The sequence below is a fragment of the Scyliorhinus torazame genome, chromosome 9, assembly GCF_047496885.1.
Source record: "Scyliorhinus torazame isolate Kashiwa2021f chromosome 9, sScyTor2.1, whole genome shotgun sequence".
NCBI classification, from domain to species: domain Eukaryota; kingdom Metazoa; phylum Chordata; class Chondrichthyes; order Carcharhiniformes; family Scyliorhinidae; genus Scyliorhinus; species Scyliorhinus torazame.
Genome location: NC_092715.1, coordinates 230,953,878 through 230,970,936, shown reverse-complemented (window position 1 = coordinate 230,970,936; position 17,059 = coordinate 230,953,878). Strand labels below are relative to the sequence as shown.

General features: G+C 45.5%; 1 protein-coding gene across 1 annotated transcript in view; it reads right to left on the bottom strand.

Moving 5' to 3' along the window:
• The window catches only part of LOC140429760 (nuclear factor 1 B-type-like), a 220,390-nt gene that overhangs the window by 164,669 nt on the left and 38,662 nt on the right, over window positions 1–17,059 (bottom strand). The window contains exons 2-3 of the mRNA XM_072517159.1: window positions 16,101–16,215; window positions 13,764–13,879 (exon numbers count right to left, since the gene is read on the bottom strand). Coding sequence (XP_072373260.1) covers window positions 13,764–13,879; window positions 16,101–16,215 — 231 coding nt within the window. The remainder of the gene's footprint in view (window positions 1–13,763; window positions 13,880–16,100; window positions 16,216–17,059) is intronic.

The window sequence follows — 17,059 nt, the reverse complement described above, 5'->3', positions numbered from 1 at the left end:
GTGTGCCTCAGGGGTCGGTGCTGGGACCACAACTTGTCACAATATGCATTAATGATCTGGGGGAAGGAACTGAAGGCACGGTTGCTAGGTTTGCAGGTGATACAAAGATCTGTGGATGGGCAGGTAGTATTGAGGAAGCAGGCGGGCTTTAGAAGGACTTGGACAGGCTAGGAATGGGCAAAGAAGTGGCAGATGGAATATAATGTGGAAAAGTGTGAGGTCATGCACTTTGGAAGGAGAAATGGAGGCACAGATTATTTTTTAAATGGGAAGATGCTTAGCAAATCAGAAGCACAAAGGGACTTGGGAGTCCTTGTTCACGATTCTCTTAACGTTAACGTGCAGGGTCAGTCGGAAGTTTGGAAGGCAAATGCAATGTTAGCATTCATGTCGAGAGGGCCAGAATACAAGACCAAGGATTTACTTCTGAGGCTATATAATGCTCTGGTCAGACACCATTTGGAGTATTGTGAGCAGTTTTGGGCCCCGTATTTAAGGAAGGATGTTCTGGCCTTGGAAAGGCTCCAGAGGAGGTTCACAAGAATGATCCCTGGAGTGAAGAGCTTGTCGTATGAGGAACGGTTGAGGACTCTGGGTCTGTACTCGTTGGAGTTTAGAAGGATGAGGGGGGATCTTATTGAAACTTACAGGATACTGCGTGGCCTGGATAGAGTATGTAGAGAGAATGTTTCCACTTGCAGGAAAAACTAGAAGCAGAGGACACAATCTCAGACTAAAGGGATGATCCTTTAAAACAGAGACGAGGAGGAATTTCTTCACCCAAAGGGTGGTGAATCTGTGGAACTCTTTGCCGCAGAAGGCTGTGGAGGCCAAATCACTGAGTGTCTTTAAAACAGTGATAGATAGTTTTTTGATCAACAAAGGGATCAGGGGTTATGGGGAGAAGGCAGGAGAATGGGGATGAGAAAAACATCAGCCATGATTGAATGGCGGAGCAGTCTCGATGGGCCGAATGGCTAATTCTGCTCCTATGTCTTACAGTCTTATGGCATGGTGGGGAGGGGAGGGGGCAGACACTTAGAATGGGGCTGCCCAGGGGCAGCACGGTGGCACAGTGGGTTAGCCCTGCTGCCTCACGGCGCCAAGGTCCCAGGTTCGGTCCCGGCTCTGGGTCACCGGCCGTGTGGAGTTTGCACATTCTCCCCGTGTTTGCGTGGGTTTTGCCCCCACAACCCAAAGATGTGTAGGGTACGTGGATTGGCCACGCTAAATTGCCCCTTAATTGGAAAAAAATGGTGGGGGGGTGGGGTCCTTTTAACTTCAATTTGAGATCAGGGCACCCTTTAAAAATGTCTCACCGAGCTCTGAATTCTAACTTTGCCAGTGAGTTCAGGCCGCTGTCCCCCAAACGTACCCTCCACCCCCCAACCCCGCCATCACCCAACCAGGCTGGCTGTGCGATCCCCACCAGCAATTTGAAATTGCACAGAGTGCTGTTTGAACAAAACAAAGAACAAAGAACAAAGAAATGTACAGCACAGGAAAAGGCCCTAGGCCCTCCAAGCCCGTGCCGACCATGCTGCCCGACTAAACTACAATCTTCTACACTTCCTGGGTCCGTATCCCTCTATTCCCATCCTATTCATGTATTTGTCAAGATGCCCCTTAAATGTCACTATCGTCCCTGCTTCCACCACCTCCTCCGGTAGCGAGTTCCAGGCACCCACTACCCTCTGCGTAAAAAACTTGCCTCGTACATCTACTCTAAACCTTGCCCCTCTCACCTTAAACCTATGCCCCCTAGTAATTGACCCCTCTACCCTGGGGAAAAGCCTCTGACTATCCACTCTGTCTATGCCCCTCATAATTTTGTATACCTCTATCAGGTCTCCCCTCAACCTCCTTCGTTCCAGTGAGAACAAACCGAGTTTATTCAACCGCTCCTCATAGCTAATGCCCTCCATACCAGGCAACATTCTGGTAAATCTCTTCAGCACCCTCTCTAAAGCCTCCACATCCTTCTGGTAGTGTGGCGACCAGAATTGAACACTATACTCCAAGTGTGGCCTAACTAAGGTTCTCTACAGCTGCAACATGACTTGCCAATTCTTATACTCAATGCCCCGGCCAATGAAGGCAAGCATGCCGTATGCCTTCTTGACTACCTTCTCCACCTGTGTTGCCCCTTTCAATGACCTGTGGACCTGTACTCCTAGATCTCTTTGACTTTCAATACTCTTGAGGGTTCTACCATTCACTGTATATTCCCTACCTGCATTAGACCTTCCAAAATGCATTACCTCACATTTGTCCGGATTAAACTCCATCTGCCATCTCTCCGCCCAAGTCTCCAAACAATCTAAATCCTGCTGTATCCTCCGGCAGTCCTCATCGCTATCCGCAATTCCACCAACCTTTGTGTCGTCTGCAAACTTACTAATCAGACCAGTTACATTTTCCTCCAAATCATTTATATATACTACAAAGAGCAAAGGTCCCAGCACTGATCCCTGTGGAACACCACTGGTCACAGCCCTCCAATGAGAAAAGCATCCTTCCATTGCTACTCTCTGCCTTCTATGGCCTAGCCAGTTCTGTATCCACCTTGCCAGCTCACCCCTGATCCCGTGTGACTTCACCTTTTGTACTAGTCTACCATGAGGGACCTTGTCAAAGGCCTTACTGAAGTCCATATAGACAACATCCACTGCCCTACCTGCATCAATCATCTTAGTGACCTCCTCGAAAAACTCTATCAAGTTAGTGAGACACGACCTCCCCTTCACAAAACCGTGCTGCCTCTCACTAATACGTCCATTTGCTTCCAAATGGGAGTAGATCCTGTCTCGAAGAATTCTCTCCAGTAATTTCCCTACCACTGAAGTAAGGCTCACCGGCCTGTAGTTCCCGGGATTATCCTTGCTACCCTTCTTAAACAGAGGAACAACATTGGCTATTCTCCAGTCCTCCGGGACATCCCCTGAAGACAGCGAGGATCCAAAGTTTGATCTGGCTACAAAAGGCAGCTGGGAAAACAGCGAGTTTCACACTGATTTTCTTGCCTCATCCAGCACTCTGCAACTTTTGGAAAATTCCATCCTGTATCTCAATTCAATGCTCGGAGATTGGGCTCCCCAAAACCAACAGAAACATTTCTAAAACATCAAAACTGCATCCAAAAAAGAGATCGGGTGTGATTTACCAGCCCTGTCCAGCCGGAATCAGGACGGAATGCGGCAGGTAGATCCTGGGAGAGGCCTCCCTAGGAATTCACGATGGTCGTTACACCTCGCGAGATCTAACGAGATTTCGCAACATGCCATGATCTGGATTCCCCCACAACAGGCGGGATCCAGATTTGCTTAGTCAAGTGAGCTTAAAAGTTCACTTAACTATGATTACGTCAGATCTGGCCACCCAGCCCTCACCAAAGAGATCCCAGCTGAGCTACATTTAGCACTGGTCCCCACAAAAGGGGACCAGGTGGAAAATTTCATTTGGGGGGGTGTCTCACAGGTGATTGGAGGCCCCTGGGTGGTCGGCTTCCAGGCAGGGTGGCACCCTGGCACTGTTGATGCCACCTGGACACATTTACACTGTTCGCCTGGCAAACCCTGGCAGTTTGCAGTGCCACCCTGGGTGTCCCAGGGTGTCCAGGCAGTGCCAAGGAGCCAGGTGGCATTTTTCCCGCATCAAGGATCAGACCAGGGGTGAACTGCCCCTGTGATGTGGGGTTGTGTGGAGCCTGAAGACCCCCTTACAGCTGAGTTGAGGTATTGGGGGAGTCCTGGGGTCACATCGGTGGGGGGGTTGAGAGATCAGGGCACCAGAATGGATTAAATCACGCCCATCATATTTCTCCGGAACCATTCCTTGCAAAACAGAGAGGTTTTGGGGGAGAAAACTATCAAAATTGAAACTGTTGTTCTGACAAAGATTCAATTTGTCATACTCCATACCAAATTATAATAACTCCTTGACTTTTTGCCTTTTCCATCTTGGAGATTGCTTTAATCAGTCATTTGCTTTTAGTGAAATAAACCCAGCCAGGTCAAAGAAATCAAAATCTAATAAGGAGTCATCACTTAAGAGGGACCTTCACATTGCACTCAATCTCACTTAACTCAGCACTGAACTCTTAAGTGTTGAAATATAAATAAGGTTTCTATTTTATAGAGGTTAAAACGTTGCTGTTGATCATTTAAAAATATAATTATCGGATAAGAATATATTTTGAAAAGACCATTCAGTAATTAAGATAGGCCATTGCAAGGCCACTGCAAAAGTACGGAACTTAAAGGGTTAATAGCATGAGATACCTGACAACTGCAGTTCCATTAATCTTCCTTATCCCCAAGAATCTCCACTATATTTAATTTGAAATGGCATTTTGGTTTTCTTTGGATTTACTGAGAGAATGCACTTTAATTTTGCTCCATTTAAACTTTCTCTAATTAAATTCTGGTTAAACAGAATTTGTACCTATTTCAATGTGTAGTGTAGTTTAGACAGGAACCCGATTGTGAGTAAATGCATTGTACTTAAAAACACGCTTAAAATTTGTTTCCAAGTAGAAAGCAGTCTGGAAGAACTCAAAACCCTTAAATCACTTTAATAAAATGCAAGCATTTAAAAAAAAGAAAAAAACACCATCAAATGTCTTTGTTTCTGCACCTGGGTGTCATCTTTAAGCTCTGAATGTACTGTCAATTAAATTACTCGCCACCTGTTAAACAGGTATATAATCTTATTAGCCCAGACAAGCAAGAACATTCACCTGAACACCTGCAAACTCTTTGCAGCCAAATGTGACAAAACATGAATGTACATTTAAAATAGCATTGAAGAAAATGATAAAGGATTCCAAACAAAGTAGCACAAAAGCATTGCATTATGCATTTTGAGTCTGTAACAGGCTCTGTACATTATATTGGGCTGGATTTTGTGGCCAGCAGGAAAACAACAGCACTGTGAAGAAAGCTGTCCACTGAGATCTAGTGATCTCTATGGCAGACATCCCCTTTCCTGTCATCAGCTTGTATCTAGCACAAAGTGAAAGCCGTCACGCAACAGTGTTGTCATTAAGCAGCCAATCATATCTAAGTATTCTCACAGACAGCAAATCAGGAAGTAAACATCAGAGAATCCCTTCACCTTAAATTTAAAAATTTTGCACACAGCAAAATAAAAAACTAAGAGCATTTAGAATCATAAAATCCGTACTGTGCAGAAGAAGGTCTTCGACCTATCGAGTCTGCACTGACCCTTCGAAAGACCACTGTACCTAGGCCCAATCCCCCACCTGTAACCCCACCCAACCTTTGAACATTTAGGGGAAATTTAGCATGGCCAATCCACCGAGCCTGTACACCTGTGGGAGGAAACCGAAGGACCCAGAGGAAACCCACACAGACACGGGGAGAATGTGCAAACTCCACACCGACAGTAACCCGAGGTTGGAATCGAACACGTGTCCCTGGCATCGTGAGGCAGCAGTGTTAACCACTGTGCCATCATGCCACCCTTATATATGGAATTAATATAGGACCTAAAATATTATTATAAGCAAAATTGAAATATACACTAATAATATATGGACATTCTTCTTATAATTGAAAAAGATACACATTAAACAATTACAAAATTGATTTATTCAAGCTCAGTGAGGTTATTTAGTAAAATTCTGAACTTAGTATGTTATTGACATACCCAGCTGTATGTCATTGAACACTTTCCAAGGTTTTTTTTTTACAGATAAACTAAGGAAGGATTTCTGTGGAGTCGGCCCGACTCTGGAGACCTTTAAAAATGATAGGTAGGACCTGGATTCAACCCATTTCCAACAGATCCCATTTTGCCTGCAGGAGAAGGGACTTTTAAAACAACTGGGACAAAGTCCTTGAGAACAGAGGTGGGTCTTCTAAACAACCTGCCTCAGAACTCACCCGTCCCTGAGGCCGCCTATTTTCTGTTTCCAGGGCTGGCAGGCTTGACTCTATCCACCCCCCCACCCTCCACACTGAGTGAAAAGCGGGTGCAACACAGCCCTTAAAACTGGGGCAAGTCTGCCCAACTTGGACAACCTACCCCAGCAGCGGAAACCCAACCCTAAGAGTGGACGTTCTTGTCAGTTCAATGTGTCATAATATGCACCTATGCACATCATGAGGTAAAAACAGGCAGTGACAGACACTCAGGTTAGCCAATCGACATACAGGACAGGACACAACCAATCACCAGACAGAACACCAGAGGGGGGCTTCCAACTATAAAACACACGAGGCATCAGCACTCCGCCTCTTTCCACTGGTGACAACTGTAGTGACAGTCAGAGTGTATATATCAGTCACCACCTTCTACACATGGATCAGAGCTAGCCTGGTCTAGTAAGTTAGAGTTAGTACACTTAAGAGTAGGAGAGTGTCAACCCACAGCCTGCTGTGCCTTAAGTTCAATAAATCGTATTGAACCAACGCCTACGTTTGGTGTGTGCTTTACCGTTCATCTGCATCCTGTTGCAGTCCGTGTTACCCCAGGGTGAATAAAACAACATGATACCAGGATACCAGGAGTCTACTTAATCAAATTAATTTACCTTGAATAATTCAGTGACGACCAGCAAGTGCCTTCCAGCGGCATGGAGAAGATCCAGCCCCCTACACAGCTCCGGATCTCCGGAAATCTCGGCGCCAACTGGCGGGGTTCAAGCAGAAATTCCATCTCTACATTGAGACTTAGGGCCTCGAGGATGCGTCCGATGCCAGAAAAATCACGCTGCTCCTGTCGACTGCGGGGGACCAGGCCATCCAAATCTTCAATTTGCTCACTTTTGCCGACGGCGAGGACAAGACTAAGTTCCAGACCGTGTTAGCCAAATTCGACAGTCACTCTGAAGTCGAAACGAACGAGAGCTTTGAGCGCTATGTCTTCCAGCAACGCCTTCAGGGTAAGGATGAGCCTTTCCAATCCTTTCTAACTCATCTCCGTATATTAGCACAATCCTGCAACTACAGTGACACCACTGATTCCCTCATCAGGGATCAGGTCGTGTTTGGCGTCCACTCCGACGCCCTGCGGGAGCAGCTCCTAAAAATAAAAAACATGACAGGTGCAAGCAGTGGCTGACCGCACTGTGCATGTGCGATGACGCATGGAGCATTACGACGTCAACGTCACGACGTGCCCGAACTGCGGCACCGCCCACTTAAAGCGGCAATGCCTTGTAAGAGGCAGACGATGTTTAAATTGTGGGAAGCCGAGCCATTATGTAGCCTTGTGCAGGTCTGCACCTCCGATCATGGGCCAGCAATCCCAGTTCCAACGCAAATGAGTTTGAAGTGTGCAGCAAGAGCTGCTGGATTCGGAACCTGGTAACACCACGGATCCAAAGGATGAATGCCCGGAGTCCCCATATCGTGTGAGGCATCATTACCACGTGTGACAAGGCGTCCTCAAATTCAGCGTGGATTCAAACGTGGATTCTGCGGACGAATGGCGTGCTGTCGTACAAGTCAACCAATGCAGGATCCAGTTCAAGCTGGATACTGGTGCTTCAGCCAATTTCATATCTCAAACAGATCTTGCTCGCATCCAAAGGCAGCCAAAAATTCTTCCACCGGCCTGCCAGCTGCTTGATTATAATGGCAATGCCATCACTGCGTTAGTGTCTTGTCACCTGCATGTCTCCAACAAGCCCATCAAAGCCACACTGCGATTCGAAATCGTCAAGCCTGACAAGACTTCCTTGCTTGGTGCCCATGCATGCAAGCTACTCAATCTCATCCAGCGCGTACATTCCACGTCCTCTGCCAATATGAATCTTCAGGCTGACATTGACGAAATCCTGTCACAATACCCGGATGTGTTCAGTGGAATGGGCACGCTGCCGTACCGCTACAAAATCTTACTCAGGCCTGATGCCACGCCTGTGATCCATGCACCACGCCGGGTGCCGGCTCCTCTGAAGGACCGTTCAAAGGCACAGCTGCAGGATCTCCAAGACCAGGGTATAATCTCTAAAGTGACGGAAACGACTGACTGGGTCAGCTCGATGGTCTGTGTGAAGAAGTGCTCTGGAGAACTGCGCCTATGTATTGATCCCAAGGATCTTAACCGAAACATAATGCGGGATCACTACCCGATCCCGAAGTGGGAGGAGCTAACCAGTGTGATGGCACATGCCAAATTCTTCACGAAGCTAGATGCATCGCGTGGCTTCTGGCAGATACAACTGGACGAGTCCAGCAGGAAGCTCTGCATGTTTAATACACCTTTCGGAAGGTACTGTTACAACCCCATGCCGTTTGGTATTGTTTCAACCTCTGAAATCTTTCACAGGATCATGGAACAGATGCTGGAGGGCATTGAGGGTGTGCGGGTTTATGTTGATGACGTCATTATATGGTCCACGACCCCAGAGGAACACATATCTCGTCTCCAACAAGTCTTTAGACGCATACATGCCAACGGCCTCAAGTTGAACAAGGCCAAATACTCCTTTGGCATGTCAGCAATCAAGTTTTTGGGTGATCAAATATCCCAGCAGGGCATGCAACCGGACTCGGACAAAGTCAAGGCCATCAACACCATGAAGACCTTGGAAGACAAAAAGGTGGTACTCCGCTTCATGGGTATGGTTAACTTCTTGGGAAAGTTCATTCCCAACCTCGCATTACACACCTTGGCTCTCAGGCATCTGGTGAAGAAGTCCACTGCCTTTCAGTGGCAACCCACACATCAAGCAGAGTGTCTTGAGTTAAAGGCAAAGCTCACCACTGCTCCGGTGCTAGCGTTTTTTGACCCAGAGCGGGAGACAAAAATCTCCACGGACGCCAGCCAGGACGGCATCGGTGCGGTGCTCCTCCAGAAGGATGACTCCTCGTCCTGGGCTCCAGTGGCCTATGCGTCCAGGGCCACTGAGGTATGCTCAGATAGAGAAAGAGTGCCTGGGCCTTCTCACCGGTATTGTAAAGTTCCATGATTACGTCTACGGTCTACCAACCTTCACAGTAGAGACTGACCACAGACCCTTGCTCCATATCATTCACAAGGACTTGAGTGACATGATGCCCAGGCTTCAGTGCATTCTCCTTCGACTCCGCAGGTATGATTTCAAATTGGTTTACACACCGGGCAGGGAGCTAATCATTGCGGATGGCCTGTCTCGCGCCATCACCTCGCCCTGTGAACAGGTCGGCTTCATCCGCCAATTTGATGCACAGGTGCAACTGTGTTCCAACAACCTCCCGGCCTCAGATGAACGAGTCGTCAACATTCGAGAAGAGACTGCCAAGGACCCTCTTCTGCAGCGGGTCATACATCACCTTGCAAATGGATGGCAGAAAGGGCAATGCCCCCAGTTTATTAATGTCAAGGATGACCTAACAGTTGTCGAGGGATCCTCCTCAAGCTGGATCATTTTGTTACTCCTCACAGCCTCCAGAGCTTAGTGCTCAAACAGATCCACGAGGGACACCTCGGTATCGAGAAATGCAGGCGCAGGGCCCGGCAGGCTGTCTATTGGCCTGGCATCAACGAGGACATATCCAACATGGTCCTCAATTGTGCGACTTGCCAGCGTTTCCAGCCTGCTCAGCCCAAAGAAACACTCCAGCAACACAAGATCATGACCTCTCCGTGGTCTAAGGTGGGAATCGACCTTTTTCAAGCCAATGGGCATGACTACGTGCTTATAAATGACTGCTTCTCGAGTTACCCCGAAGTGGTGAAACTGTCCGACCTCACATCAAGGACTGTCATCAAGGCCTGTAAGGAGACATTTGCCAGGTATGGTATTCCGCTCACGGTCATGAGTGACAATGGTCCCTGCTTCTACAGCCAAGAGTGGTCCAACTTCGCAAAGCTATGCCAGTTCAAGCACATTACCTCGAGCCCGCATTACCTGCAATCTAACGGTAAGGTCGAAAAAGGGGTCCATATCGTGAAGCAACTGCTCTGCAAGGTTGCAGACTCAGCTTCTGACTTTAACCTTGCGCTCCTGGTGTACAGGGCAACCCCTCTGTCCATCGGTATGTCGCAGGCACAACTCCTTATGAAACGTGACCTGCGGACGACTGTTCCGGCTATTCATTTACCTGACCTGGATCACCTCCCAGTGCTGCAAATGGTGCAGCAACTCAGAAACCGGCAAATGCTGACATACGATGTTCATGCTACTGATTTGCCTGTGCTCTCTCCGGAAGATGCTGATCGCATCAAGTTGCCTGGTGGAGGCTGGTCAGCTCCAGCTGCTGTTGTTCAACAGGCTGCTCCCAGGTCATTCGTGGTTCGCATTGCTGATGGATCCAATGGCGCAACAGAAGGACACTATGCAAGCTTGCCTGCGCACCACTGGATCTCACATTCTCTGTCGTTAGGCCTTTTCCGGACACCTCGCTCCACGAGACCACCAATCTGGCTGCAATCCCGCCTGTCAAGGCGCCGTCGTCCCCACCTCCACCTCTCAGGCGTTCGACAAGGATTCCAACGCCAGCCCCAGAGATTGGACTTATAAATATTTCCTTTGGACATATTGTTCTGTATCTGCACGCTAGACACCTTACATGTACATATGCATTCACTCGCCATTTTCTGTAAATAATTATATCTGTAAATATGTTGTATATGCTCTAAGCAACCGACAATTTTTTTTTAAAAGGGGAATGTCATACTTTGCACCCATGCACATCATGAGGTAAAAACAGGTAGTGACAGACACCCAGGTTAGCCAATCAACATAAAGACAGAACACAACCAATCACCAGACAGAACACCAGAGGGGGGCTTCCAACTATAAAACACACGAGGCATCAGCACTCCGCCTCTTTCCACTGGTGACAACTGTAGTGACAGTCAGGGTGTATATATCAGTCAGCACCTTCTACACGTGGATCAGAGCTAGCCTGGTCTGGTAAGTTAGAGTTAGTACACTTAGAGTAGTATAGTGTCAACCCACAGCCAGCTGTGTGCATTGTTACAGAAGTTCAATAAATCGTATTGAATCAACGCCTACGTTTGGTGTGTGCTTTACCGTTCACCTGCATCCTGTTGCAGTCCGTGTTACCCCAGGGTGAATAACACGACACAATGATTTATAATTGATTGCATTCTGGGACTACCTGAACTGCACGCCATCTGGAGAAGTGTAGAATCACTGACAACACAAATACAGACTCCAGAATTTGCTGACATTTTCAGGAAAATAATGGTGGAAAACACTGACAGTTTAGCTGTCATTAATATTGCAAAATGTGGGCCATACACACTCCATGCAGCAATAACAAATTGCACATTTTTATCCTCGTTTACTTGAAATGCCATAAAATGTGTTGTGTAGTAGGACCATGTAAGTAGAAAAATCTCCAAAGTGAGCAAAAGAAATCCCATTCATAAATTGTTTGTACTAACCAGTTCCTTGAACATGCATAGGCAATGGATTAGCTACTGAAATAACTAACTTTATTCTTGTGCCCAGTATGTGCTTCATATTGTAGTACAGATATGAACAACATTTTGCACGCATATTAAAATTGTTGCCACGGCACTGAAATGACCTTTGCCAAAATTACAAATGATATCCTATCTGACTGTGACTCTGGTAAACTATGCGTGATCATCTTTTTTGACCTGCCAATGCAGAATAATAAAAGCAAACACTGAACAAAGTTGACCACACCATGCTCCTCCAACATTATGCCCAGCTGGCTGGAACACACCTGGTTCCATTACCAACACAATACCTCAGTTGGCCAGGTGTCAAGTTGTGATTGATAATGCTTCTGTGAAGGACTTTATGACAGTTTATTTTGCTGAAGGCGCTAAATGTTGTAATGCAGAAGCTTGTTGCTCTGAAATGTATGTCACGACACTGAACATTTCAGAGTTATTGTTACAATTTTTATAATATCACAATGAAATTCCTTTACATCAGAAGGAAACATTTTTCATAATCGCCTCAAAACGGCAGGAGTCAAGGACAATGGCCAATATTCAGGATGGAATTCTCCCATTTTGTGACCAAGTGCCGTGGCAGGACTGGGAACTTGGAGTGTCCTCCGCTGTGGCAGCCAATGGGAAAAACATGCCCAAATCTTCTGGCGCCAACCTCATTAATTATGGACATGGGTGCTTTATGCCAGGGCAGGCCTGGATGGTGTGTGGTCCGCCACTGTGTCCAGGTGCCATATTGAAAAGGCACCGAACATCACTGCCCATTATTGAAGAATGATTTTTTTTTTAAATTAAAGTACCCAATTGATTTTTTTTTCCAATTAAGGGACAATTTAGCATGGCCAATTCACCTACCCTGCACATCTTTGGGTTGTGGGGTTGAGACTCACGCAGACACTGGGAGAATGTGCAAACTCCACACGGACAGTGCCGGGATAGAACCCGGGTCCTTTTCGCCGTGAACTATTGAAGAATGAAGATAGATCTCCAGAACATTCGGAGGCTGGACGATACACCCCTTCCATGATACCTAACCTGGAAATCCACCTGCAGATGCTCCCCCAACCCACTTCTATGGTGTTCCAGGGTTGAGGGCTACCTCCATCCTGAACTTCAGAGGCAGCCCCAGGCATTATTCAGGTGAGTCCCGACATCCAAACGTGTTTCACGCTGGTGTGTTTTCCCACCACCGGCAATGAGAATCTGACGTGTACAGTCAGATCTTAATCTGCATTCCATTATGGGGGTGCAAATGAGGTTCACACCAGGCTCTGATGGGTTTTCCGACCTGCCATATGGGACACCAGTAGAAGATTCTGCTGCACATTTATGGCAGCGTGATATGAATTTTTGTCCTCTGCTGTATTCCACCCCTCACCCCCCCCCCCCCCTCTCAATGGAGGTTGGAGATGGGGTGGTGGTTTGTAAGGGTGGAAGTGTCAGGTCATGGGTTGATATTTTGAGGAGAGGGTGATGAGGACAGATTTGAAGGGGGTCAGCGTGGAATAGTACTTCAAGATAGATAACTGTAATAATATCAGCTAACATGGAAGCCAGGAAGTGAAGGTGGGTGGCCAGGCAGTTTCGTGGAAATAGAGTCAAGGGAGCAGTCTCATGGACAAGATCAGGAGGGCATGGACAAAAATAACAAAGAAAGTAGAGAAAGATGCAATTTCAGGGATGGGCAGGTTTGGTCTGATGGGCTAGGTGAAGAGACAGATGTAGTCGAGGCTGCTGTTTGCATGGGGTGGGATTCACCGGCCTCCCAGCTGGTGGCGTGCCATTCGCTGACAGCGGGATTTTTGGCTCCCGATGCTATCAATGGGAATTCCCATTGTAGCCACCCCACACTGCCGGGAAACCCGTGTGTAGCAGGGTGCAGCTGGTGGCGGAATCCCACCGCCAGAGAATAGCCAGAGAATTCCAGCCACGGTTTCAATCTCAATGACAGAGAAACAAACAAGCTCCTCAAGCCTCTTGTTGGAGGTGAGGGTGGAGGAGATAAGATAATGAACAGCGCATAATGGATCCCATTTTTCAAAGGAGAGAAAATCCATTTTGAAGGCAGAGGTGCCACATACTGTCATGTTTTGTGATTTCCACTCTACTCCCAGCACATGCCAACAATTTCATAAAATGCAGCAATAACCTAATCCATCATGTCCACAATCTATAATATATCTTCCAACAGGTTTGAATCCAGATCCGGAATTGATCGCCACATTGGGTTCCTGACCCCCAAATGAAAATTTAGCTCGTTATGTTTAATCTCATTCTATGTCATGTATTTGTGGAGATATCTTAGTAATTAGCATGATATATTAAACTTCAGCAAGCTCACTCGAAGAACTAACCTTGATCTCTTTCATGCCATGTCCGGCTGACACTGGTTGGTGAGCTGGGAGAAGGATAGAATTCTGTTGGACTGGTATCTATGCTCTCATCAATGGGGATCGTCTTAGGCCGTTTGCTAGCAAATAAATACACAAATCAGTTAAAGGTTTGGAGCTAAACTTATCAATCTTCTCAGAATGATTTTAGTGCATTTTCCAAAATTTATGCTTGATCAAACCCAGATTCTCAACACAATTATAGTTACTGCATAGTTCCCTAAAGGGAATGAGAATTCCACTGGGTTGTCACAACATTATAAAGGAAGACATCTGCATTTTCACTGGTGTGTCTCCGTCATTGTTTGCTCCGACATTTTATGTTCTCGAACAGCTACTTCAAGGTAGTCTGAAAACAGATAGTTTGTAGAATTCCCCCTGTTGTGACCCCCATGAAATTTCTGTCTAGCGACAATTAGCTGTTTCCATTCATAATGTTGGTGTAGCAGAACTTCATGATGTCACAGCAGGAGAGGTTTCTCTCAAAATGTCTGCTGCTATTTACAATTTTAAAGTATAAAAAGTTGTAACATGTGGTAACATAGAGGCATTCCAGTTGTCCGTCAGGCATCACTCCGTTACAAGGAATTAAGTTTGTGACAATGTAATTCTCATGAACGACAAAAACTAATTTACAAAACAAAAACTCACTGATAGATGCTTATATTATCCTGAGATGCCTCTCTCCATAGTTACACACAAGTGTACAATATAACAAGAAGTAAAATGGAGTTTTTCGATTGTTTTTTTTACTAAAAGGGGTTCATGCAGTTTAAATAATCAAACTTGTTTCTCTCCCAGGTTAAACTCACAGCTGGTTTGTATGTTCAATCAGGTTTAACTACATTTCAGCATATCAAATGTTCCACAATATCAAATGTTACATTTGTAAACAATTACATTTGAAGAACAGATTTGGTTGTGGTTAAAAATTGAAAATGTGATACATTTTCTTTCCAGGTGATGTTTGAAAAGTGATCCATTTTATGACTCAGTTTGCAATGTCTACATTTTTGCCTCTTGAAGCATAAAGCCTCAATTGTGCAATCTGAATTTTACAAAATAGTTTGATCTTAAATATCGCTTTGATTTCACAGTACTGTAATAACCCGGCAGCATATCTACAAATCTGCTCTCTTGCATCAAGATTTATTTACAACACTGTAAACTCCACCAGCGGAATTCTCCGTCGACGGGATTCTCGGTCCGCTAGCAGTGCACCCATGCCCGCGGTTTTCCCGACGGAGTGAGAGGCCACAATGGGAAACCCCATTGGCTGGCTGCGTGAACGGAGAATCCCGCTGCCGGCGGGGCGCGCCATACCGGAAAACACGGCTGGTGGACCGGAGGATTCTGCCCATCATTTATATCTTGACGTAATTCTGCTGGCATCAGGTACACGCTGCTCAGGGACTGCAACGTTTTTGTTCAAAAAACAAAGTTGATGGGTCCTCTCTGAGCTCTAAACTTCAAATTAGCAGTGATGGAGGGTCATCTCCTTTCAGGTAGGATACAGCTATATTTTAACCAGCAGTATTACATGGACAGGAAAAGTACGGTATGTGTCATGAGAGTGTCCCTTTAAGAAATGTGTGTTTATCAAATGGCTTCAGTGATGTCATTGTGTGGGTGGAGCTGGGCTGTGGCTCTGGGTTTTTACTTTTGTTTTGAGCTGGGAGCTGGCTGTGGCTCTGAGTTTTACTTTCGGTTTACACAGTTGGAAGCTGGATTCAGACAAAGAAGGCTTCTCTTCCCTCTGTGCATGTTAAAAGGTGTCCAGATCACTTGATAAAGTAAAAGTGATAACTGTTTTCTGGAAAGAATTCAAACCTACTGTTTTGGTAAAAGAGTTTTTATGGCTTATTGGATGTTGTTATCAAATTAAAAAGGGAAGTTATTAAGGGTGTTATATATATAGAGAGAGAGAGAACTGTAGCTGTGTGGGGTATTCATGTTTGTAGTTGATAAAGATGCTTACTGTGTGTGTTTATAGAAATGTTAACTGAATTCATAGAATAAACTTTGTTTTTGATTAAAAGTGCTTAAGGCCTCTGTTGAATAACACCTGAAAGGTAGGCCCTTATGCTCCTCATAACCAAAATCTATAAACAGTTGTGGGTCAGGTGAACTCCATGATAAACTTTGGAGTTTTCTACACCCTGGCCCATAACATATGACCAAAATATTCCAACTTAATTTTTCTTCCAAGAACAATAGCCAAATGACAGAAAAGAGATCAACATACACAATATTAGCTTTTTCTCAAGCCACTAACTACATCATTAAAATCAAAGGAATTACCTGCCCGGTGGAGAAGACAATGACCTCTGGAGCCCAGAGTTGATGTCATGGTAGAATGGCTGGCTTTGAATTTCTGCAAGGTTGTAACTAATCCCACTTCCTTGGGTTATAGCCACTGAAAGTGAAAAATAATTGTGAATTTTCATGACAACCTACATTTTATGCTTGTGCTGCTTGTTAAGACTACACAAATGTTAAACTACAATCATTAAATTATGTTGACTTCTTTTCAACAATGCAATTTAATAATTAAAATAATGTAAAATCATGTAAAATAATCTATAAACATTTCTGGAAAATCAGCATAAATTTGTTGATCGGAACATAGGAGCACGAGGCCGTTTCATCCACTGAGCCTGTTCCATCATTCAATACGATCATGGTTAATCATCCATTCCACTTCAATGCTTTTTTCCCATGCAATTTTTATATCATTCATATTTAGAAATCTGTCAATCTTGAATCTAAACATATTCAATGACTGAGCTTAAATGTGGCCCCTGGTTCCATACTCCCCAACCAGGGGCAACGCCTTACCTGCATCTACCCTGTCTATTCCTTTTACCTATTTTGTAGGTTTCAATGAGATCACCTTTCATTCTTCGAAACTCTAGAAGATATGGGAGAGGGTCGAACCGAGAAGTGATGGGGTTGTCTGTGTGGGGGTGTCTCATGCAAGGCTAGGTCTTGGTGTTTACATAGTTACTCTGGAGTTAGTAGCGATTTATTTTCCGTCCAACTCTTTTAAGAGTAACTATCAGGGTAAAATTGACAAAACCATCCGAAGTTAGCGATTCAAATGGCTTATATCGGATGGTTCGCAGCCCAGCACAATTGTCCTGAGGACTTCTGGTGGCGTAATGTAGGGGGGAAGACATGCAAGAGGTGGCTCCAGCTAGAGTACTGCACTTTTTGCCTTTTCTCTCAGATTGAGGGGGTATTTTCTTTTTAAATTCCAT